The sequence below is a fragment of the Merops nubicus genome, unplaced genomic scaffold (genome assembly GCF_000691845.1).
Source record: "Merops nubicus isolate BGI_N331 unplaced genomic scaffold, ASM69184v1 scaffold27647, whole genome shotgun sequence".
Taxonomy (NCBI): Eukaryota; Metazoa; Chordata; class Aves; order Coraciiformes; family Meropidae; genus Merops; species Merops nubicus.
The window spans coordinates 4006-28448 of NW_008618762.1; the positions used below are offsets into that span (position 1 = coordinate 4006).

The following is a 24443-nucleotide window of genomic DNA, read 5'->3' on the forward strand; positions in this document are numbered from 1 at the left end:
CCACTGCCTCTTGGGGCTGTGGCATGGGAAGCCAGGGAAGGGGCCACTAATTCCTGAGCCAGGGAAGGGGCCACTAATTCCTGAGCCAGGGAAGGGGCAGCAGGGCTGTGTGCCACCCTGGGCTGGGGGCTGCTGCTGTTTGCAGGGTGGCTGCAGTTGTGTTGTTGCCAGCTGGCTGGAGACAGGAGTTTTTGCTCGCTGGGGGAGAAGCCAGGTGATTTTTAAAAGATGTTTTCTAAGGACATAACATCATCTGCAATTAATGTTTAACTCCAGTAACGACCACGCTGCCTAGGCAAGCACAAGCAGTGCTGTGGTGGTTTTGCTAGGGCTGCAGAAGAGAAGAGGAGTTTCTGGGACACCTCAGTCCCCATTTCCCCATCGCTCCGGGCCTCAGAGTCACCAGCTGCTGGTGCCTCAGCCCCTCTCCCTCCCGCTGTACCCTGGGGAGGGCAGCTCCATCTCTCCCAGCCCAGAGCTGCTGCTCTCCCATTTGCTGGTGGTTTTTCCTGCCGTGACTGTGCACATCTCGCTCTGCTCCCTCCCTCCCTCCCTCCCCCAGAAATCCCACGCTGGCTCCCCCGTTTTGCTGCTGGAGGACGAGCAGCAGTCGTGGTGTTGCAAACCACCGTGGGCTCCAGCGTGGTCTGGGCTGGGAGATGAGATGGTTGGGGGCACGCCCAGGAGCTGGAGGATGCAGGAGACGTGCCCTTGGCCCCTTGGCTTCCCCAGTGCTGCTGAAGTGCAGCGTTAGCACCGAGCAGGACGTGGCCAGCTCGCCCTGGGCTCCCAGCTGGATGAGGGCCACGCAGAAGCAGGGTGACATGCCCAAGGCTGGGCTGTTCTGGGCGAGCAGTCAGGGCAGGAGGGCTGTTGGCTCTTTGCTGCACCTCCTCGTGGCCTTCTCCTCCCTCTCTGGGCAGTGTGTGAAGCAGACAGCCACACACATTTTGCTTTCTGGTTCCATCTCTGCGCTGGGGCTGTACCCGTGCTGTGCCAGCCCTTTGCTGCAGCCCCCTGTTGCTAATTAGCAGCTCGTTACAGCGAGCTGCTGGGCATTGCCACCGGCCTCTAGCAGGTTTTGGGAGGCCAGGAGGTGCCTCTCTGCTGTGACTTTAGAGCCCCCTCTTTCTGCTGGTTTGTGCTCTGTCTGGTCCCCGTTTCCTTCCTTCCTTCCTCCCTCCTGAGTTGGCAGCTCGGGCACACACGGTGCCAGGCTGGGTGCCCAGCTCCAGCGAGCTGGCTGCTGCCTGCCCTGCCCTGGGCCCTGCCTGTGCTGCTGCCAGGCTCAGGGTGTGATGTGCCAGCTCTGCCTCCACCACACACAACCCTGGGGCTTCTCTGGGGGACCACGGGGGTTGGGCAGCCCCCAGATGTGCTGGGGCAGGGGGTGATGCCCCCAAAGCAGAGACAGAGGGAGGGAAGGGCCAGAGCTCCCCGGGAGGCAGGATGGGACACGCTGGGCAGGTTTGGGGTGGCACGGTGACGTGGGTGCCAGCAGCTCCCTCCCCGCTGGGAACTGGGGTTCCTGCTGGGAACCTGGAGGAATGTCCTGGAGCTGCTCAAAAGTCATGATGTGGCCTCGCCTGCATGTACCCATGTCCCTTTCCATTCCCAGGTTCCATGCCCAGTGAACAAGGGAAGGTTTTCAGGCCTTATTCTGCCTTGCAATGTGCAGGATGCAGGTTTGAAGGGAGGGTTACTCTTCCCTATGAAGGTGGGGTGGAAGATCTGCCTCTTGGAGGCATCAAAAAAAGGAGGTGTTCAGAAAACGAGTGAAACTCTGGTCTAGTGGTTAGGGAAATGTTGGGATGAAGGTTGGACTTGATGATCCTGGAGGTCCTTCCCAACCAGAGTGATGCTATGACCACCCTCCACGCAGGAGGTGGCAGTGACCCAGGCTGGCTATGGCTGGGACCTGGGGGGATGGGGGGGGGGAAATGTTGGGATGAAGGTTGGACTTGATGATCCTGGAGGTCCTTCCCAACCAGAGTGATGCTATGATCACCCTCCACGCAGGAGGTGGCAGTGCCCCAGGCTGGCTACACCCCAGGGGTGGAGGCACAGGGGGTGCAGGGTGGGTCACGTCTCCCTTGTCTTGTCAGAAGAGCTGGAGCTGCATTAGCTGGAGCTGCAGCTTGTGTGTGCATCTCCTTCTGCTGCCTGTGCCACTGTGCTGACCTGGGGAGGCAGGGCTGTGACCTGGGTGCTGCTCCCTGGCAGTGATTCTGTCCTGTCTCTCCTCTTAAAAAAAATTGTTCGCCCTCTTCGCCTCGTCGCTGGCAATCTCCCTGGTCTTTGCCATCATCCCTCTGTGCCACAATGTGGTGGTCCTGGCTGTGGTCATGGCCGTGGCAGGGCTGGCCATGGGCTGCATCGACACCATCTCCAACATGCAGCTGGTGAAGATCTACCAGAAGGACTCAGCCATCTTCCTGCAGGTGAGCGTGGAGCCCCTGTCTCCTCTCTGGCTGTGCTTCCTCCTCTGAGGAAGAGGAGTGAGGGGCTCAGCCAGCCTCCCTGGCAGAGCAGAGCAGTGAAACCCCCCCCTCAACTCCTGTGTCTCATCTCTTGCAGGCTCTTCACTTCTTCGTGGGCTTTGGGGCGCTGCTGAGCCCTCTGATAGCCGACCCCTTCCTCTCAGACACCAACTGCATCCTCTCCAACTCCACAGCCAACGCCTCCAGCAACCTCCCCCACATCCGCAAGTCCTTGGTGCCACACCACCCGGGCAACCTGTCCCACTACGACCTGCCCATGAAGGGCATGGTGGTCACACGTGTCTCCTACGCCTTCTGGATCATGGCCCTCATCAACGTGAGTGCTGCTGGGGACATCCCTGCCCCTCAGCTTGGCCAGCAGCTGTGGTGTTTTGGGGGTCCCAGTGGTGGAAGGGGATGGGAGGTGGCTGTGCTGGTGCCCAGAGCAGGAGGGCAGGACTCTGTGCTGCTGATGGGATAAGGTGGATGTCTCGTCCTGGGAGGATTTGGATGGTCTCTCTGAAAGCAGGTGGTGCCTCCAGCACCCACCTGGGTGGGGGTTACACCAGCTAACTGCTCCCAAAGCCACAGGCTCCATCCCCTGTGCTCAGCCCAGCCAGGGGCTCGGTGCAGGAGGGGGATTGGTGGAGATGTTCAAAGTGCCCAATGAGGAACTGAGTTCCTGGGGTCAAAACCTTCACCAGGGTGTCTCTGCCTGGTGATCTGCAGCAGATGCAAGAGCCCCGTGGCCCTTTCTTTGGGAGAGAGCAGGATTAGTGCCCTTCCTATGTCCCTGCCCTGAGTCCCAAAGCTCATCTCCAGCAAGCTGCTCTTGCCTCCAGGCTCTGGGCTGGCTTTGAACCTTGGCCTTGACCCAAACTTTGGCCCTGTTGCCTACCCCTGGGTTAACACCCCCCTCCCAGCATGGCTAAGTGCAGCTGGTCCCTTGGCCAGCCTTGCTGGGCAGTGCCCATCACCCTGCCCATCCCTGTGCCCCCAGGTAGATCTGGAGTGGTGAGAGCTGAGCACTCTGTTGCAGAGAGAGAGGGGGGTGCTGTGCATGCCAGGATTGATGCCAGGGGCAGCTCTGCCCCAAACCCTGCTGGCAGGGGTAGGGGTCCCCCAGGAGGAGGCAGAGCCCAGGCTGTGTAGCCCTTGCTGCAGGGTGCTCTGTGGTCTGTTTACAGGGGCTGTGCCAGGGCAGGGGCTGCCAGGGTGGTCCCTGTTCTGCTCACCTGGAGACCTCCTGTAGTAGAAGTGGGGGGTGATGCTTATAAATATCTGAAGGGCAAGAGGCTGGGGCCAGACTCTGGTCAGTGGTGCCCAGCAACAGGACAAGGGGCAACGGGCACCAACTGGAACCCAGGAGGTGCCACCTGAGCAGGAGGAGAAACTTCTTTGGTGTGAGGGTGCAGAGCCTGGAGCAGCTGCCCAGAGAGGCTGTGGAGTCTCCTGCTCTGGAGAGATCCCAAACCTGCCTGGCTGTGACCCTGGGCACCCTGCTGTGGGTGAGCTGCTGGAGCAGGGGGTGGGTGAGATGATCCCCAGAGGTCCCTTCCCACCCCACCACGCTGTGGTGCTGCCAGAAGGACCTTTCCCTGCCCATCTGCCCTGCAGCCCCTCCCTTGTGCAGGTTTAGCCACTGCCCTTCTGCCAAGGCATGAGGTGCAACCTCTCCCTCTTCCAGGCCACGAGCAGCGTTTGATCTTCCACCACTCCACCTGCACTAGGCACAGGGAACAGGTTTCCTCCTGCTCTTGCCTGTCCCATTTTCTGAAGCACTAAAACCCACCCCACTGCACCCAGTCCAGGGGCTTTCATTGGCCTGGGGCTGATGTGAGGAGAGGAACAGGCCAGTGCTGGGCAGGGGCTGTAACGGGTCCTTTGCAGAAGTGCCAGGAGGGATGCTCCCTGCCTGGGAGGAGAAGGCAGCTTTAATTACCTCTGTATGCCACGGGAAATGGGCTTTTAATTACACTCCAGCATTATCTGTTCTGCCAGTCGATCCTGAGCAAACTAATTTAGCTTTGAGGGCAGCGTGTAATATCTGCTTTGAAGAGGAGCACGTGTCTGAATACCTGGAGCACGGGTGGGAGGGTGCTTGCCAGACCCCTCTCTGCTCCTAGCAGCACCCCGTGGATGTGCTGGAAGCAGGATGGGACCCCAGGAGAGGCACTGGGAGCAGGGCAGGGAGTGCTGGGAGACTGGTTTTTGGGAAGAGGGTTAGGAAACACACAGAAGAGGAGCCAGGAGCTGCACAGGCCGCTCTGGAGCGTGTCCCCTTGCCAGAGCTGAGCTGTTGTTGTCTTTCCCAAAGCCTCCCTGAGATCCCTTGTTTAAACTAAATAACCCAACACGCTGGCTGGAGAGACTGGGAGTAGCTCAGCCCCAAAACTGCCCCTTCTTTAAGGTGTAAACGTCAGAGAATGATGATGAGAATTGGTATTTAAAACCCCAGGGGAGTGGAAGAAATTTAATAAGCTACAGAAATGGAAACCAGGAGCAGCAACTTTGTTGTAAAATGGTCAAAAGAGGCATTTCCCTCCCAGTTTTCAAGGGCCCTGTGTTTTCTGACAAGACACAAGCTGAAATGATTCAGTTCAGTTTCTTGCTTTGTTTAAAGTGGAAATGTCTCCATTTGGCTCTGGCACAAAGGCAAAGGGTGAAGCTGACAGAAGAGTTGTTATTGAAGCAAAATGTTTTTCCTTTAGTAAAAATGAAGTGGTTCAACATTATCAAAACGAAGTGCTGGGATGACTCCCGGCCAAAACGTTTCATTCTAAGAGAAGATTTTTGGCTTTTCCTGCAGATTGGGAACAACAAAAAAAAAAAAAACAACCCATATTTTAAAATTCAGTTTCCCACAGAACGGAAATTTCATCATCCAGCTGGTTCCAAGGGGCTGGAAATCAGGAAAATGTTCCTCCAAGGGGGATGTGTTTGTCAGGAAGGTGGTGTCCCAGGGGAAGTGCAAGACACTGCATTGTGCTTAGGTGGCTTAAAAGTAGCCTGGGTACAATAGCAGGGAACCCCCCCTGCTCCTGGGGAGAGGCTGGGGGAAGGAGCCTGGGCTATGCCCATGCTCAGCTGCCTGAGGGAGCAGCTTCTGGAGGGTATAGAAGCATCCAGGTTGGAAAAGAGCTCTGAGGTCATCACCCAGCACCACCGTGACCATGGAACCCCATCCCCAAGTGCCACATCTACAGGTTTTCTGGACCCCTCCAAGGATGGAGACTCCAGCACCCCCCTCCAGCCTGGGCCAATCCCTCACCACTCTGTCAGTGAATAAATTCTTCCTACTATTCAATCAGAACCTCCCCTGGTGCAACTTGAGCCCATTTCCTCTCATCCTACAGCTGTTAACCTGGGAGAAGAGACCAACCCCCCCCTTACTCCAACCTCTGCTCAGGGATTTGTAGAGAGCAAGAAGTCTCCCCTCAGCCTCCCCTTCTCCAGACTGAACCCCCCCAGGTCCCTCAGCTGCTCCTCACAAGCCATGATCCCCAGACCCTTCACCAGCTCTGTTCTCCTTCTCTGGCCACACTCCAGCCCCTCAATGTCCTTCTTGTAGCAGTAGCAGTGGTTTATAACTGGGGGACAGCTGGGGGACCATCGATTCTGTGGGCCAGGGTGGTGCTTTGAGGACCAGTGTCTTTATTTTAGGGGCTGTGGCTGCAGCTCATCTCTGGTTCTCACTGTTGGGCTCCCTGCAGGGTGGGAAGGCTTTGATGGCTCTTTGCTTCATCCCAGGCAGCCGAGGGGTCAGCCCCAGGAAAACCAAAGCTGCTTGAGGAGCTGACTGGCAAGATCCTGTCATCAGCACGGTGGCCCTGTCCCTGTGTGTCTTGGCACAAATCCTGGCTCCAGAGGCTCATCACCACCACCCAACCTCTCCAGCCACGACCTGTGGGAGCTGGGGATGGGGAGAGGGGCTCAGCACCCCCCTGGCAGCTTGTGGCAGTGGTTGTCCCTGTGTGGGCAGTGGAAGTGACAGTCCTCACACTGTCCTTGTCCTGTGGCCAGTGTAGGCTGCTCCTCCAGGAGGGATTTGTCCCTTTCCCTGGTGAAATGTGCTCTGGTGTTCAGCTGTTTGATCCTCTCCATCTGCCCACGTAATAACTGAGTTGTTTCCATGCATGCTCCATCCCCTGTCACTCCCCAGACATTTAGCCAGTCCCTCCTGTGGGCCCAGTGGCCACAAGTGTCCCCAGAGGCGTGCAGGGCTGGCTCAGGATGGAGCCCTGGGAACCTGCTTTCTCTTGAGCTTGGTCCTTTGCTCTGCCCCACTCTCCTGAGCTGGCTTGGTGTGGTGGGAGCCCCTGGGTGAGTCTCCAGCTCTGGGGCATGTCCTGCCAGAAAGAGCCAGTGCTGGTGAGCAGCTCCTGGCTGATGGGGTCAGGGCAACGAGCAGCCAAGGCACTGCCAGGCTGGGGAAAGGGAAAGGGACCTGCTTGCTTTGGAGGTGAGGATCTGGGGAGCAGGGACATGCCTGTGCTCGGACTGGGAAGTGGGGACCCTGGAGCTGGGTCCCATTTCTTCATAGGTATCAAGTGCTCCTCAGACGCTGCCCAGAGCCATTGTCTGTACAGCCAGTCCCTCTGCCTGGGGATTATTATTTATTTTTTTTTGCAAAATCAGCAATTTAGAAGAATAAAATCTGGTCCTGACCTCCGGAAGGATTAGAACTATCAAGCAAATGCGTTTTTCTTCCATGGGACCGAACTAACTGTTCCTATTCCCATTGTTCCCAGAACAATGAAGTCCTCATAAATGAATTCAGGCTAGAGAGGCTGGAGGGGGGCGGGGGGGAATTCTCCATACATTTAAATCGTGCTAGGAGCCAACAAAAGGCAGGAAATTTGGAGCAAGAGCTCACACTTGCTCACAGACATGTAGCAAACAAGCGCTGGGCGGCTGGAGAGTGAGCTGTCACTTAGGATTTCCTGGCTTTCTCCCCCAGTTTGTTGCAGAATAAACACCACTGGGCTGTGGTGGGAGGAGAAGGGAGGGCTGGCGAGGGGCAGATCCAGCTTCCTTTGCTTCCCTCTGGTTTCTCTTAAAAATAAGAGCAAATCCCTCTGGGCTCGGAGGCACCACTGAGTCGTGGGTGGAGGCTCGTCCCCAGTGAGGAGGGGACACGGTGCCAGGGCACCCAAGGCTGGGCAGGAAAGAGCCAGGCTGGAAGCTCTGACTGCAGGGAACGGTGCTGGTGGGACTGGGGTGTGCTGGGGGCCTGCACAGCAGCTGAGAGGACAAGGGCTGGAGGCTGGGGCCAGGTCCCTCAGCAGGGGCTGGAGCCAGGGGCTGTAGCAGTGCTGTCCTCGTTGGCCTGGGAACCACGAGCTCATCTCTTAGGAGATGCTGAGCAACCTCTGCTGACAGCTGGAGGTGGGCAAGGCAGGTTCTGCAGCAGCTTGTTCTTCCCTCAGAAAGAATTTCAGCTGCAGAAGGGCTCCTGTTAAAACTGTTCTGCTCTCCACAGGCAGAAGCTGCTTTAGGATTTTATTCTTTGGGCAGAAGTGGCCAGATGCTTGGACACCAGAGCATCTTGCTTCTGAGGGGCTAGTGCAGTGCTTCAGGAGGTTTGCATTTAGGTGCCTTCTGTTCCAGCATCCCTGTCCCCTACTCCAGGTGAACTGTCCCCAGCCCACTTGTCATCCCACAGGGACTGGCAGGAGACACCCCAGCCCTCCTCCAGACCAGGAATCTTTGCTCTCAACTTGCTCTTCCACCCCCCTCTCCCCACTCTCTCTCCTAACAAGTCTCCATCCCTCCTGCAGCAGCTCCTTACCCCACAGCAGCCTCTCCCCTCACCCTCAGAGGTCAATTCAGGCACAGCCCTTGCAGATGCTGGGTGCCCCTTGTGACGGATGGGTGGGTCTGTGTTTGCTGCGAGGCTCCTGGTGCTCAACTGCCCCTCTCTCCCCCCAGCTCCCAGTGCCCATCGCCGTGTTTTTCTTGCTCTACAAGGAGAGGATGGTGCCCTGTGTGAGCAGCAGCAGCCACCCACTGCTGTCGGCCGACGAGCTGGCGATGGAGACACGGCCCGTGGAGAAGGAGGAGCTGCCCAGCACCACGCAGGGAGCCCAGGGACCAGGAGGTGAGCTCAGGAACCTCCCTCCTGGGGCTGGAACAGCAAGGGAGGGGAGCAGGAGGACAAAAACCCACACTTCTGAATGTCTCCCTTGAGCTGAACAAGTGAGATCCATCACTATTGTCTGAGGAGGAAGCTTTCCACATGGGAATGTAATCCAGAAGTGCCCAGAGAGGCAATTTGCTTCCCTAATTGCCCTCAAATTAGGTGGGACCGTAACCACTGAACTGAGTGTCTGGCTGTTGGGACTCCAGGCTGCTTTTCTTCAAGCTGTCCTAAAACTAAACCTGGCTTCCCAAGTCGTTTGAGCACCCGTGGAAGTTGTGGCCCTTTGTTTCCTTCTGGTTTGGGGTCAGGTTTTGGGCTGGCTTCGCTGAGTGGCCAGTTTAGAACCAGCCACCCTGCTGCAGGCCAGTGCCCTTCTTCAGGGGAAGAGTTAAACTCCAGCAAGAGTTTGCTCTTGAACTTGTGACTACACCCTGTTTGGGGGACAATAGTGACATTGTTCTTTGCTACCCAAGAGGAACATATCAGAGTAAACTCTTCAGCTAAACGGTGAATCTCGGAAGTAATTATAATTTGGGGTTATCAGAGGGGTGTTCAGTGTTGTTAGAAAAGAGGTGGCCTTGCTTGAGCAACGAAAGGGAATTTTAGGGAATACTTGAAGGCAGAGGCAGTCGGAGATGTGGTGAGGTGCTGCAGGGAGGGGGTTCTCTGGTGGCTGATGAGGCTGTGCTCGTCTGGGAGCATCTCCCTTAGTGAGACACTGGTGGTTTCTTTCCTCAGCCCAGCTGCCCATTTTCATGCAACCCATGGGAACATCGTGTTCTTCAGCTCTCCATCTTCCTCTTAAACGCAGTTGAGATGAATCCTTAGAGAAGCAGGAGGGTCGTGTGCTGAGTGCTGTGATCTGAGGCACGTCTGTGCGGGCAGAATCCTCCTCCCTTCCCCACAGAGCCAGGGAGAATCTCATCTGTGCCTTGCAGGAGCAGCAGCCTCACCTGCACAGGACTCCAGGTGTTGTACCTGCCCTCTGCACGTCCCAGAGTGCTGGGACATAAGCAGGAGGATGGGACAGTGGGGGATTCCTGGGGTCCTGGCCCCCAGCTTTGGCCAGCTGTTGCTCCCAGGGGTCTATGCAGAGAAGGTGACACTAGCTGTGTGATTATCTTCCCCAAATTTGGCTTGTTGGGTTAAATATCATCTCTCTGAGGAACGTGAGCTATCCTGGGCAGGACTCTCCTGTGTGGATGAGGGTTGGATGGGCTTGTTTCTACTGCCTGTCAGAGCAGGGCCAGCAGTGTGGGGCTCCTCAGTGGGAAGGGGAGCACCAGCAGCTGCAGGGAGAGAAGCAGCAAGTGTCACAGAGAGCCAGGATCCCAGTCTGTGGCCAGCAGCCCACCAGTGTACCCATCTTCCTTCTGAGAGCTTAGAGGTAGGTACAGGCAGAGGTTAGGGGTGCTCCACCTTGTTCACCATCCTCTACCAATCCCTGTGGGGCAGCTGAGTGCAAAACAAATCCCATTGAGGGCTGGCAACCACCCAGCCCCGGGGGGACGTTCCACCTAAGTGTGCTTTGCATTGTTTCTCACCAGGTCATGATGACTTATTTAGCTGCTGCCAAAGCAAAAACTTCAGAGGGGCTTCTTACACCTACTTCGCAGTCCACATCACTGGGGCTCTTGTTCTCTTCATGACTGATGGGATTGTGGTGAGTTCAGCTGCTAGAGGGGACCTTGTCTGAGCAAAGCTGGCTGGCTTTCTTCCTTCCAAATCCCTTGTAGTGGCCCCAAACCCAGCACATGTCCTCTGCCTGCAGTGGGCTGGACCTGAGGGGTCAGTGCAGCACTCTGGGTCCCAAGGCAGCTCCTCCAAGGCTAATGATAGTCAGGTTGATATGTGCCCAGCTTCTCGGGAGGGTTTTGTGGCTTCTCCTAGGCTCTGTGAGGTGGCAGTGAGGTTGGTACTGCTGCTGAGCTGGTCAGTTTAGAGCTGGAGTCGTGGCGTTGTCTGCTCGTCCGTGGTGCAGGTCTCTTCTCACTGCAGCCAAGAGGCAAGGGCAGCCTCACTGCATTCCAGATGAGAGGGTGGCTCTTTGTTTGATGGGTCTCCTGAGCCCTCAGAACCCCAGAGGAGAGGCCGTGGGGCTGGTGCAGCCTCTCTGGTGGCCTCCAGCAGCTCCCTGGCTGGGGCACTTCTCTCGGGGCGAGGGCAGCTCGCTCTTGGCTGGCAAGGTGCTGGTCTTTGCTTTCAGCAGCTTTATCTCAGTCCCCTCACAGTAAAATCCTGCTGGGTCTTAACCAGGGCGTTAAGCAGGGTCCTGAAGGATGAGTGGGGTTCCACAAAGCAGCCGTCAGACACAGGAACCTTCCAGGGCCTCCATCTTCAAGGATGATCCACTCCAGGTTCTCTCTGTGCTGTGTTTTGAGAGTATGCACATGCAGAAGGACAAGGCAGTCCCTAGGGAAGAGAGAGAGCTCCACAGAGAGGTGCTTAGTGTGCATTTTACCTAGTAACACTTGAGTCTTGCCCTTTTAGGAGAGCTTAAGTCCTGTATTCTGCCTCTGGTGGAAGCCTGGCTCAGCTGCAAACCCTTGGGAGCAAGGCTGGTGGAGATGTGGTAGCCAATCCATAGGTGGGCTCGCCAGCACTGTGGAGATATTGTGGCTGCTTGAGGGACAGGTTGAAGTGGCAAAGCCTGGCAGTCACCAGTGGGTGTGACACGGGGCTCTGTGTTCCCTGCAGGGAGAGTACTCAGGCTTCGTGTACAGCTACGCCGTGGAGGAGCCTCTCTCCGTGGTGCATAAAGTGGCTGGTTACCTGCCCAGCCTCTTCTGGGGCTTCATCACCCTGGGCAGGCTCATCTCCATCCCCGTGTCCTACAGAATGAAGCCAGCAACCATGGTCTTCATCAACGTGGTAAGGCTGTTATCGCTGCCTTGTCATTCTCCTTGCCCCCAGGATGCTGCCCGGGGGTGGGTTTGCTGGGCAGAGCTGGGAGATCTGCACCAGGCCTCCCCTGGCATCCCTCCCTTGGCATGTTTGCAGCTGATTGTGGTGCTCCAGGTAGCTGAGAGCTGGACGTGGTTGTTGCTTTGCTGAGCTTGCTGGATTTGTGAAAGCACCTAGGGAAGTGTCTGCCAACTTTACTCCCTTTGCACTCTGGCATCTCCAAGGAAATAATGCCCGTGGGAGCCAGGGGAAGGGACAGGGAGAAGGTTAAATAAATTCTCTACTTAGAGCATAGCAGCTGTCAAAGAACTCAAGGTGATGTTGCTTAAATGAATAAAACACACGGGCCTGAAGAAAGGGGATGGAATCCTTTAGGGGTGTGTAAGGAGGATGGGTGTGAGGATGGGGCAGGCAGCAGGGAGGGAGCTGTTCCCAGGCACACTGCTTACAAAAGAAGAAAAGAAAGCAGTGAGAAGGCAGCTCATTTACAACTTATTTAAACCAGGAGTTATTTTGGTAGCAAGTTTCACAGTTGATATTGTGAGGCCAATAATCTGTCAGGGGGTGGGAGGGAACAGGAGTGACAGCTCACAGGGGGACATGGTGAAGATTTTGGGGGGTGTTTTTAGCAGGCAGGAGGCAGGAGAGGCAGCTGGCTCAGCACCTTGCTGCTGGGCACTTAAAAAAAGAGCTTAGACACCAAGAGATAGAGCCAAAGGAAAAGTGCTGGGTTTAGAAATGAGAGTGAGCTTCTGCTTCAGCCCAGTCAGTGTGTAGCTGGGAGCAGGGAAAGCTCAGCAGCAGCAGATCCACCTCAGGTGCCTGATGTGGAGAGGCCCATGCAGCTCCTTGATGTGTTCCACTGGCTTCAGCCCTTGTCCAAACTGCAGATAGCTCCAGTAACAAAGCCAAGGGCAGGATGACTTCATGGGCTGCTCATATTTGGAAAGAAGACACAACAGCCTCCAGCCTTGGATGGTTCTCCCTTCCCCTTGAAGGCCATGGTGGCAGGACCATCCAAGGATGACAATCCACTTGCCTGACACAGCCCTTTGTGTGGTGCTGGCTCGTTGGTGCTGCTCTGTGTCTAAGAGGCAGCAGCTCCTGGAGCCATTTCAGTGTTGTAGCAAACTGCAGTTTGAAATCACAGATTGGTAGGGGATGGAAGGGACCTCTGGAGATCATCTCATCCCCCCCCTGCTCCAGCAGCTCACCCACAGCAGGGTGCCCAGGGTCACAGCCAGGCAGGTTTGGGATCTCCCCAGAGCAGGAGACTCCACAGCCTCTCTGGGCAGCTGCTCCAGGCTCTGCACCCTCACACCAAAGAAGTTTCTCCTCCTGCTCAGGTGGCACCTCCTGGGTTCCAGTTTGTGCCTGTTGCCCCTTGTCCTGTCACTGGGCACCACTGACCAGAGTCTGGCCCCATCCTCTTGCCCCTCAAACTTTAGCTCTTGATCAGATCCCCTCTGAATCTTTTCTGGGCTGAACAGCCCCAGGGCTCTCAGCCTGTCCTGGTCCCAGAGATGCTCCAGACCCCTCAGCATCTTTGCAGCCTCTGCTGGACTCTCTCCAGCAGTTCCTTGTCTCTCTTGAACTGGGGAGCCCAGCACTGGACACAAATTCAATTCATTTAGAATCCCAGTGGCTCCTGTGTGCACCACACACCCATAATCAGGGCCTAAGCAATTAAGAACGAGCTTGAGCTGGTGTTGCAGAGCTCCCTCTGCTGAGCTGTGCCATGGTGAGCTCACACGTAGATGATGTGGAAGGAGCAGAACTATTGTAGTCATACTGCAGAGAAAAAATGCAGAGAAAGAAAAGAGAAAAACATCTTTCAGGTATGATCTTAAGTTGCTGCCTAAGGAAGTCGAGAGGAGTGAGTTGCATATAGTCACTTTAAGTCCTGTTAGCAATGTACCAAATTCTTTAAAGGTTTAAATACATTTTCCTTGGCTAGTGACTTCAGTTTTTCAGAGACTGTTTTCTTTATTTTTAGTGTATTTTCTAGAGTATTTTCTACAAAAACAAACACAGAACCTAGAGCCTGTCGCAACTCATCCTTGACCTTCCTCCTGACTCCCTGGGTGTTGTTCACAGGTTGGAGTCCTGATAACCTTCCTCCTGCTCCTGATTTTCTCCTACAGCGTCGTCTTCTTGTTCGTGGGGACAGCATCCCTGGGGCTGTTCCTCAGCAGCACCTTCCCCAGCATGCTGGCCTACACCGAGGACATCCTGCAGTACCGAGGTGAGCTGGGGCAGGTGGGGCAGAGGTGTTTGAGCTCAGCACTGGGCTGTCATCCTGGGGTGCATCAGAAAGGGTGTGGGTAGTCGGTCAAGAGAGGTTCTCCTCCCCCTCTATTCTGCATTGGTGAGGCCACATCTGGAATATTGTGTCCAGTTCTGGGCCCCTCAGTTCAGGAAGGACAGGGAGCTGCTGGAGAGAGTCCAGCGTAGGGCTACAAAGATGATGAGGGGAGTGGAGCATCTCCCTTATGAGGAAAGGCTGAGGGAGCTGGGTCTCTTTAGCCTGGAGAAAAGGAGACTGAGGAGTGACCTCATCAATGTTTACAAATATGTAAAGGGTGAGTGTCAGGCAGATGGAATTAAGCTTTTTTCAGTGATGACCTGTGATAGGACAAGGGGTAATGGGTGCAAATTGGAGCATAGGAGGTTCAAGGTGAATATCAGGAAAAATTTTGTTCCTGTGAGGGTGCCAGAGCACTGGAACAGGCTGCCCAGAGAGGTTGTGGAGTCTCCTTCACTGGAGACATTCAAAACCCTCCTGGACACCTTCTTGTGTGATGTACTCTGGGTGACCCTGCTCTGGCAGGGGGGTTGGACTGGATGATCTTTTGAGGTCCCTTCCAACCCCTATGATTCTATGATCACCCCTAGCAGCTCCTTTCCCTCTTCAGGGATGCCCTGGAGGCCTGGAAGAAGGAGCTGCTTTTGAATGCCATGTTTGTTCAGGGTTGTAGTTGGGAAAGCAGACTGCACAAATCCCACCTTCCTTGGGCTAATGACTTCCACGGGCCAGCATCCAGGCTGGTTCTCAGCTTCCTGCAGCTTTAGGGTGCTCAGGGACTGACAAGATCTGCTTTAGAGGCTTACAGGGAGCTGGTTTTGAAAAAAAAAATCATCATCCAGATTATCAGTGAACTGAAAACCCTCGAGCTTGGCCAGCCCTTACAGGAGGGCTCTGCCAACCTCTGCCTCCAGGGCAGTGATACAGGAGAATGAAAAACCTTTCCAGCAAGAAGCAACATCACCTTTGCCAACAGAGACCAGTGACAGGAGATGGGTTTCTGGCTTAAACTTCCACCTTTTTGCACTAACACTGGTGAGAAAAGGAATCACCCACACTAGCTGGGAACAAACACAGGGATTTGCACGTCTTGTACGGAGCGATCTGGGACAGGGCAGCTCAAAGCAGCTGGAGCTGACCCTGCTGTGGCTGTTCCACCCCTTCCCTGCCAGCATCACCTGCCCCATTTCCTTGCAGGCTGTGCCACAACCGTGCTGGTGACAGGAGCTGGAATTGGAGAGATGGTGCTGCAGCTCCTGGTGGGATCGGTAAGTGCTGACAAGCCCCAGCAAAACCAGCTGCAGCCTCTCAGTGCAAACCTGAGCTGTGGTTTTGGAGAGCTGCTGGGGGAAAGTGCTGCACTACCCCAGAGCTGCCAAACAGCAGAGCTCTTGCTGGGTGCCAGTTAGGTGTTGCAGTGCTATGATGACATGTCTGTCCCCTTCTTTTCTTTCTTTTCAGATTATACATGATCAGGGCAGCTACAGTTTCCTGGTCTGTGGGATGATCTTTGGAGGCTTGGCCTTTACCTTCTACACTCTGCTCTTGTTTTTCCACAGGATGTACCCCAAGCCCTCGTCAGGTAAGACAGCACCAGCCCTCAGCCCTGCTTTGTAACGAGAGGAAGAGTGGCCTGTGCATCGAGACGTAACCAGGGTGCAGCCCTGCAGCAAAATGCAAGGAAATGTTTATTTTACTGCTGCTTCCTGTCCCCTCTTCCTGCTTTGACTTGCCCACAAAGCCTTGGCAGCCACAGCTCAGGGTTTGCTTTCTTTTCTGCTGGAGAAACAGAAAAGTCAAAAGGGAAAAGGATTTCTCATAGGTATCACCTCAGTCTGCGTGTGCTGTTTGTTTTTACAAGCACTGTTTGGAAAGGCAGCACTGCTTGACCAGCAGGAAAGGTGTCCAGGGAACTGGAGCTCTTTCTGCCAAGCCTCGTCTGGTGGGGGACAGGAGCAGCACCAATAGGTTTGGGACGTCCAGGTGAAGTGTCTGATGTCACTTTTGCAGATGTGGATGATGTCTCACCTGACAAAGCAGCAGCCACGGGCGACACGGGGCAGTACCAGGGCTAGAGAAGTGGCCGTGCCCTGGGCAAGCAATAACCCCACACAGGATCAAGCATTACTGTTCAGGATGATTTCACCTTTAATGACTGAATCATGCGAGTTTTCTGCAATCAAAAGCACATTAGATGGGGTAAGTCAGAATCAAGAGAACATCCTCTAACACTGCCTCCAGCCAAGCACAAGTCTCCTGCCTGACGTGTCCCGGGGAGCCCACGAGCAGCAGCCAGCCCCTGAGGCCCATGGCAGCCACCAGCTGAGCCCAGGCACTCCTGCCAATGCCCTTCCTCGCCAGCTCAGGATGGAGGGTGGGCAGGAGGAGCTTCTCTCTGCTCCAGAGGTAAGACTGAAGAGCTCCTGGCTCAGCCATCGAACTTAAAGAGACTTTTTTTTTGGCCTGTAAACCCCCAGGAGCCCCCACGACTCACAGCACAACCTTGGGTTTGAGTTTGTTTCTGTTGGACAGACTCGAGCAGATGTCACCTCCCTGACCAAAGGGGGGGACAAATGACACAACTGGCAGCACCCACCGAGTGCACAGCAGTAGCAGGACCTGTCTGTATTTGCACAGTTGACTGACACATGGCATCAGATGTGTTCACTCAGCATCTCATTCAGCATGCTAGGGCCTCTGGATTATTAAAATCATTAGCTTTGTTTTGTTGGGTTTTTTTTTTAGAGTCCAGAATGAGTTGTGCTGGTTTGTTTTGCTTTCAGTCACTAGTTTAGCTGCTAGTCGCAGTGTCTTTTAAGGGTGGTTTGATTTCCAGCTTCCAGTTTGAAGCTTGAACTGAGGTTATTTGGGAGCCAGCCTCCAGCTGCTTAATCTGTGCAATACTTACTCTAACTGGTGCCTTCTGCAAGGTACTCTCATAACCCTGCATGACCTGTTACAAGCTATGAAGAAAGGACTGGCTTTAGATGAGTGTCCAGCTACGAGCATCTGTTCTCCAGTGAGTGATTGGACGTGTCCTTTTGGCTTTAACTGCTGTATGTGGATGTACATATGTAGGTGTGTATATATAAAGCAACGTTTAATTAAAGGTGATTGATTGATTGCTAGATTCTCAGCATGACTGCACTCGGAACTTCAGCTGTTTCTGGCCAGAGCTCTCAGCTACCCCCTTCACCCCTTCCAGCTTCCCAAATCAGACAATTCAGCAGCTGTTTCACTTCAGCTGGGTTTAGCATTTCTATTTTTCCAAGCAGTTGATCTTAACTATAAAATAAAGCTATAAAATAAAGCTATAAAGTAGCTTCACGAGCTCCTACAAGTGGTTCTGTAGAAAAACTCCCAACAGAACAGGCTTGTTGAGTTGTCTGCATCCCCAAAGATCAGAGTGAGCATCAGGCCAATGCAGGAAGGAGGCAAATGCACTGAATTCCAGGGCTGAACTCAGCAGTGGATTTCAGGAGCCCCTCCTGCCTCCCACGCAGCACAGCACATGCTGTAATTCTTCTCCAGCACCACAGGATGCCACTATTACTCTCCTTGAGATACCCAAAATGAAAAAAGCATGTACTGCAAAGCCCATTTGCAGCAAAAAAACCACCCAATCTGTCACTAATTGAGCCCCTCCCACCATGACAGCATTCTCTCCATGCCTGTCGAGAGGAAATGAGCACGAAACAATACAGTGAGGGAGTTTATTTTGAAAGAAGGCTCCTCATGTTACAGATTTATCACACCAGGGACTGTCAGCTATTAAAAAAAAAAAAAGCACCTTATGATGTCCTTGCAGATTGTTAATAGCTAAATGCTGGCACCAGAATGACATCTCTGCTGTTACAAGCTGTACCTGACAACTCAAACCTCCCCTTTGCTATCAGCACTAGATGTAGAATGGAGTTACTCACCACAGGACGTTTTCCCCAGAGCTACAGGGCCCAATTTGGCCCAAATCCTGTGCAGCAGCAGCACCAGCTCTGCCTCCATCCCACCCTGCTGGGAGCTGCCAGGGTCCCTCAGGCTCTGCTGGGCTCCCTCAGCCCCAGCCCAAGCTGCCCTGCAGCTGGAACTTTCTATTTCCTCTACTGAAAAAAAAAAACAAACCCCACCAGTCAAAACCTCAGAAAGTTTGTTAAAAATATTTATTTAAAAAAATACAATTGTTTTGCATGTCTGGTTGCACATAACTATTAACATATGATTGACTTGAATAATTTGCTACAATGCTTTTTTAAAGCCAGCTTGCATTATACAAAGCAAATCCCTCTGTCAGTTCTTACAGAAAATAGTTTTCTTTAACTATTCCCACCCCGTTTTTAAAAAAGATTGCAATACATTGATTTTTTTATTTGTTTTTTTTTTGCACAAAAATTGAAGCAATAGAAAAGTCACCTGATTTCTCAGGAAAGACCTTCAATTCTGTTTGAAGAACAACTGCCCACCCACCACTCTTCCTAAGCAGTGGTTGGTGCTTTGAAGTGTCAGCACAGCACGCTTCCTCCAAAGGGAGTTTTGCATCTCAGAACTCTTGCCTCCAAATTGTATTCAGACCTGAAATGTCTTCAGATAACTGCATATCTGCTAGAATCAAGTTGATCAGACTTTGTTTTTTATTTTCAGTATGATATCAACACGCTGAAGGTCCTCCTAACATGTTATCTTGGAAGGTTAAATAAAAGCAAATTTAGTAACACTGAACAATTACTGAAAACTTTGGCTATTTATGTACTTGCATTACATATCAGCTTTATCTTTTTTTTAAAACACAATGGCATTAAGATACTCTTATTATAAGGTATTATTTTCCAAAAACAAAATAGGCTGAGAAGCAATTCTCTCCCAGGAGAGTTCACCCAACTGTAAGGAGAGCACTGAACTGTATGATTACAGTTGTTTCTAAAAGACCATGTCTAGAAAAAGTCTCCAGTGTAGGAAGCTGAGACACTCACTACAACCTAACCTGCTTTGTCTCCTGACTTGGTATTATAGATATCTAAAGCTATGTATATCTATTTTAAATGCAGTTCTGTTCTGGAAAGAGAAAATGTTGTTTCTGCTGCTTTTGGTGTAATTTTTAACCACTGATGGTTCTACCAGAATTCCAGGAAAGGAAATGGGAATCCATGCCTGAGTTAACTGGCACTGGCACTGGCATGGATGCCTGCTGGGCAGCACAAACACCACTGCAGACATCCTCTTGCCCCCTGGCAAAGAACCTGGGTTAAGCCAACGATTCAGTTGAGGAGTAAACACTCCAGGCATCAGAAAGTCACTTTCCAAAACAGATGTGCACTTTAAAAACAAGCAGAACAACGGTCACACCTCACCACAGCTGAGGAGGTTGCTGAAGTTCTCTGAAATTTAACTTAAAACTTCTCTCCCCTGGCTCTGCCTGAGCCATAGACTGCAAAGACCAGCTTCAAGTGTAGCTCAGAGCAGCTGCAGTGAAGCCAACAGATCTCCTCTGATGTAGAAGCTTCTTAGGATTCACATTTGCCATCAGCTCGCTTGGAGATTCTCAGAACTCCCAAGACAAAGTCTCATGTTGGTTAAGGGTCCCTATTCAGAGATGGTTCAGCCTCAGATCAATTCCAGCTGCCCTAAGATGAGAGAAGACAGCCACTACCCTGCACACATTGCTAGAGTTTGCCCATGTATTCATCTCTATTATTAAGAATATACTTCTCAGCTATAAAAACAGAGGGGGGAGAGGGGGAGATAAGCATTAAATGTGCTACTGTACTTATCACAAACCACTGTGACGTACATAAGGCCATCTGGTAACACTGCAACAGAATACAAATGAGATTTTTTTAAAGGGAGTTTTAGAATACAACTCTTTTTTTTTAAAACTACAATGAATCACCTCAACCCTGTTCACAGAGAATTAACGTTAAAACTAGTACATCATATATAGAAAACTCTGTGCAACTGAACAACAGCAGAACAAAAAAAAGTCAACACAATTCTATAAAGCAGTTCCAAAGCCTGAAGATTTAAGACATGCTAGCCAAAAAAAAAAACAAAACAAAACCCACAACACATCTCAAGGAGCCATAGAGCAAACCCAGGTATTATAAAACCACCCCCCCAGCACACAGCACACACTAGGAACCATGCAGAGGCCATCCTCAAAGCCTTCCTGTGTTCAAAAAAGAATAATTCAAATAAGAAACAAACAAAGAAAAAAAAATGAAACCCCAACAGCTTCCAGTTATTGGTACAGCACTGCTGCAGGTCCTGCTCAGGGACTGCAGTGGGCTCCACACACCTCTCCTCCCCGGGCTCCTACAGCTCATTCCCTGTCTCCAGCAGAAGACCCCAGTTTTCTGAAGGTTCATAATGATCCTGTCACACCCCCTGCCAAAAACTCTTATTTGAGATGAAAACCTTCTGCAATGCATGGTCTCAACAGAGAAGCAAGTGTTTGAAAGAAAAAGGAAAGTCCAACCTTTTGTTCCATGAACATAAAACTATTCAAAGACACATTTAAGACACTTTTTTTTTTTCTTCCAGAAGATGTGGCCTACAACAAAGTCAAAAATGCATTTAAAAGTAACCTTTGGCATCTAATTAGTCCACACTGTGGTACAATTGCACACTAAAAAAAAACCCCAAAACCAAAAAAAAAAGCCCCACAAAACCTCATCAGTGTGTGCAAAAGTGGCAATTGCATGGAGCAATATTTGAGTGTCCCTGCTGGGAGTTATTTACAGAAATGTAGGAGCCAGATTCTAGACAATGAAGACAGACCCCTGGGCAGTGAGCACACTTCTTTTTTTTTGGTAATTTCTACCAAGTGGCCATCCTGCTGTCCTGAAAGGGGAACACATCAGCACATCCAGTCAAGAAGAACCTCTGGGCCCTGCCCAGCTTTCTTACCTTGCAGGTGACATTGTTTTTTTGCAGAGCTGGGTTGTGGGCAGCAAAGCTGCATCCTCCAAGAAGAATCAACCTTCAAAATGTTGGGATGAAGGTTGGACTTGATGATCCTAGAGGTCCCTTCCAACCAGAGGGATTCTATCACTCTGCAGTGAATGTATTCTCCCTTGTTTTTGTTTGCTCTTTGTACAAAGGCAAGAACAATATCCCTCAGTTCAAGCTCCACTAGACAAACCCAAAGCCCAACCCTTCTGCTTCAGATGGCACCAAGACAGTGAGTGAATTTCAGCAGGTCTGCTGATAATAAGCACAGGCAGGAGTAATACAGCAGCACTGCTGTTACTGTGCCTTTGTAGCTCTTACACTCCACCCTACGACTAACAAAGTAGGCTATGGAGAAAAGATTTGATCCTATTTTCAAAAATTCTTCTCTGTCCAGAATCAGCTTTTACAAAGGGCTCCTCCACAGTCCCTACAACCTGCTTGAACCAAGTGGCAGCTGCCTCCACAGACTTATCCAGAGAAAGCCTCGTGCAGCAAGAGCCCTGAAGGGTTCTGTGAAACAACTGCCACTGCATTTTATCTTTTAATCTTCCCCTGACAGCCTCTGATTTCAGCAGATCATCTTGAACATGTCACATATTAACCACTATTCAATTGGATGGCAGTAGCCACAGGCTTCCACGTGAAGCAGATCTGCTAACACTGTTCAGACTAAACAGCCACCGTTGCCTATTAATGTTTAATTAAATTCAAATCAAACCATAAAAATTCACATTTAGGCAAGACATGCTAGACCTCGTTCAAACACCCCAAAGAGCTCCTAAGCAACACGACGGCAGTTCTAATGGATTTTTGACTTATCTGCCAAGGGTAAGATCCTGGGGGGGCTCTGGCTGTCTGCAATACCAGGCTCTGTGATTATTAAAGCCAAAATAAACCATCCACAGCCACGACCTCCGAGGCCAGGAGGCACGTGCCTCTTTCTCACACAAGGGGAACTAAGGAATGAGACAGAACAAAATTGTCACGGACACCCAAAACTCAAACATCAAGTTTTAAAATACCTGTCAACTTGGACAATGTTCCTCAACTACTGATGTAGTTTATTTTCCTAGCTGACAATACCAAGATAGCCTCTTGATAGAACACTGAGATGTGTCTTGTAAACAAATAGGCATTAAAAATGGAAGAGGTTAAATTGTAGAGTAAAACATGAGTACATACAAAAATGCTATAAAACAGTAGCAAAAGGTAACTAAAAAGATACAGGAATAAACCTCGGGTAGCTGGCAGACTGTCAGGACTGGGGGGGGTTTGACCTCAGCACTGGAAAAATGCTACAGAAGTGGATGAGAACTCTGCACCCGTGCTCACCTGAGAGGCTCTGTCATCCCACCTCAACCTGCAGAGGTTCTCACGTGGAAGTCACGAGGCCATCTGACATTACTGTGTCTCACACGTGGGCAGCCTTCACTGTGGTTAACAGGAACACTACAGAAAACAACAGGAGCCTATTTGCTAAATAACTTGTGGTTGAAAACATATCAGAGGGAGAAGTTATCCCAACCAAAGCACTGCACAGCCAAAGCCTTTCACTACTGTAACGCGCTGTCACGCCAAAGGTTGCGTGGACACTGAGGATGCTCCAAGTTAAAACAATGAATTCTCAAATTCAAGGAATTTTATCACTTCCTGACCTACTGCAAAACGCAGCTTGAGTGTGGCAAAGACAGTGCATAGGAATTGCATTCAGCTACCACTGCTGAAGACCTGTTTCTGGCACAACCATCAAGCCTTAAGCTGCTGTCAAGAAAAAAAGTCAAAACAAGTTTCCTCATCGCTCTCATTACTAGGATCCTGTTCTCTGAGAACAGGTAGGACAGAAGGAGCGTGGTTTCTGCTCCCCAGGGGCTGTCCCTGCCAGCAGCACGTGTTGCCAGTGGCATCCTGACAGCTCAGGATCTCCAGAAGCAGCAGCCAGGGCACGGCGGCGGCAGCAGGGCGAGCTCTGGAGCTCTGCAGTGCTGTTACACAGCAGCAGGGACATGGAACAGAGATTTCCAAGAGTGAGACTGATGTTCCATGCTCATCCAGTCTAATTCTACCACCACCTAGGAATTAACTGATGCAAATATTATCAAGCATTCGACAATACCATGGCTACTTCAGCAACACGAACTGTAATGGCACAACAAGTTTCTGTAATGCTGCATTATTACTTGTTTTAAACCAACACAGTACTATACCCATATTACAGACTGCTACCAGGATAATTAAAAGAGGGCTTAAATTAACCCCCATCTTCCCTACGCTAAATTAAAAACAAGTTGCAACGAGCTGCAAGCTGCTCCTGAAGTGAGCTAGTGGAGTACCAGCAATCCACAGAGCCAAGCTCCAAGAAGTCACAGCAACGCTTTGCTCTGTCAGGAATGTGATCCAAGAAAGCTGGCAGTTGTATACTCGTTAGTAAATGTGTCTAATGAGGCAGCATATATACAAGATAGTATTACCTTAAGTGACCTGAAAGTTGTGATGGAGAAAAGGCGAGCAAGCCGCTCCTCTCCCACCTCCCCTCCCCTTTCAACCTGCTTCCCCAGCTGCCTCCTGAGATTAGAATCCTCCACAGGCATTTATCTTCCCAAGCAGATCCTCAAGAAGCCAAAGAGATCGTGTCCTTGGTGCTGCTTGCCAGGAAGCTGGGTATTACCAGACTGAAACCAGCCCGTGCAGGCTACGTTGTCCTGAAGAAACTATTCCCAAAGGTGAACCCACCACGGCAGTGCAACCTCAGGAAGCTGCTTGGGTTGGATCCTGAAACCAGGCTGAGCAGAGCTGCCAAGCTGTCAGCCCTTGCTTCTCTTGCATACCTACCCTCAAAGTGATCGAGTTTACCAATCACTAAGTGCATGTGTGCACATACACAACTTCTAAACAAATAAACTTGGCTTTTCTCCATAGGGGACAAGGAAAGGGAAGCAATTAAATTGCAAATCTTTAGTGCTCGTTAATTTTTACTAATCCTAGTCTGCAATGTTGCTCTCAAGTCCACACGCTTGGAGGGCATAAAATTGGCCAACCTAGAACAATAATTAAAAGTGCTGCTATTTATATATATATATATCTCTATATATATTTTCCAGAGCAGACTCATAAGCCATCATGCAAACCACAAAATTCCAGATGCCTGCTCTTAATTAGGATCTGCAGCTTTCTTCCTGCATTTCAAAAATAAAAACAAAAAAACCCCAAAAAAAGGTCAATATTGCACATTGTCATTTTTAAGAGCTGCTGGCACAGGAACTTTATCCTGCATCTGCTGATGTCTAAAACACAAAGCAGAATTATGCCTCTGATGTAACTGCAGGAAGACAGCTCGCTGGGTGAGCTCACTCCCTGCTGTCTCCACCTAAAGAAGGCATATTTTCTCCCATCTCCCACCAGGCAGGGGAATTTCTGGATGAACAATGCCCAAAAAACCAACTCTGTTCCACCCACCTGCCTCGGGTGTCACGTCAGGAACACACCAAGTGGTTGACAGATTTCCAAGCTAGAAGATAGAAAGGTAACGTCCCCGCAGTGAGTTAAGTCTTGGGTATTGTCACACGCTTTAAAGTGAATTCAGAGTCTGCAAAAGTGGCAAAAGGAAAACTCTGGAAAGCTCGAGTTCACCACTTAGCTGTAAAACAGGTGCAATATATACAGCAAACACTGT

At 51.5% G+C, this 24443-nt stretch overlaps 1 protein-coding gene across 1 annotated transcript; it reads left to right on the forward strand.

Annotated features, from left to right (window-relative positions):
* Positions 1–2255: 2255 nt before the first annotated feature.
* MFSD4 (major facilitator superfamily domain containing 4) lies at positions 2256–15906 on the forward strand (the record flags this gene model as incomplete). The annotated part of the gene is made up of 9 exons (XM_008943562.1): positions 2256–2441; positions 2578–2817; positions 8412–8580; positions 10170–10285; positions 11320–11493; positions 13624–13771; positions 15029–15099; positions 15293–15413; positions 15842–15906. Coding segments are annotated over 9 exons (1290 nt in total), but the record flags the coding sequence as incomplete, so codon positions are not given.
* Positions 15907–24443: the final 8537 nt, after the last annotated feature.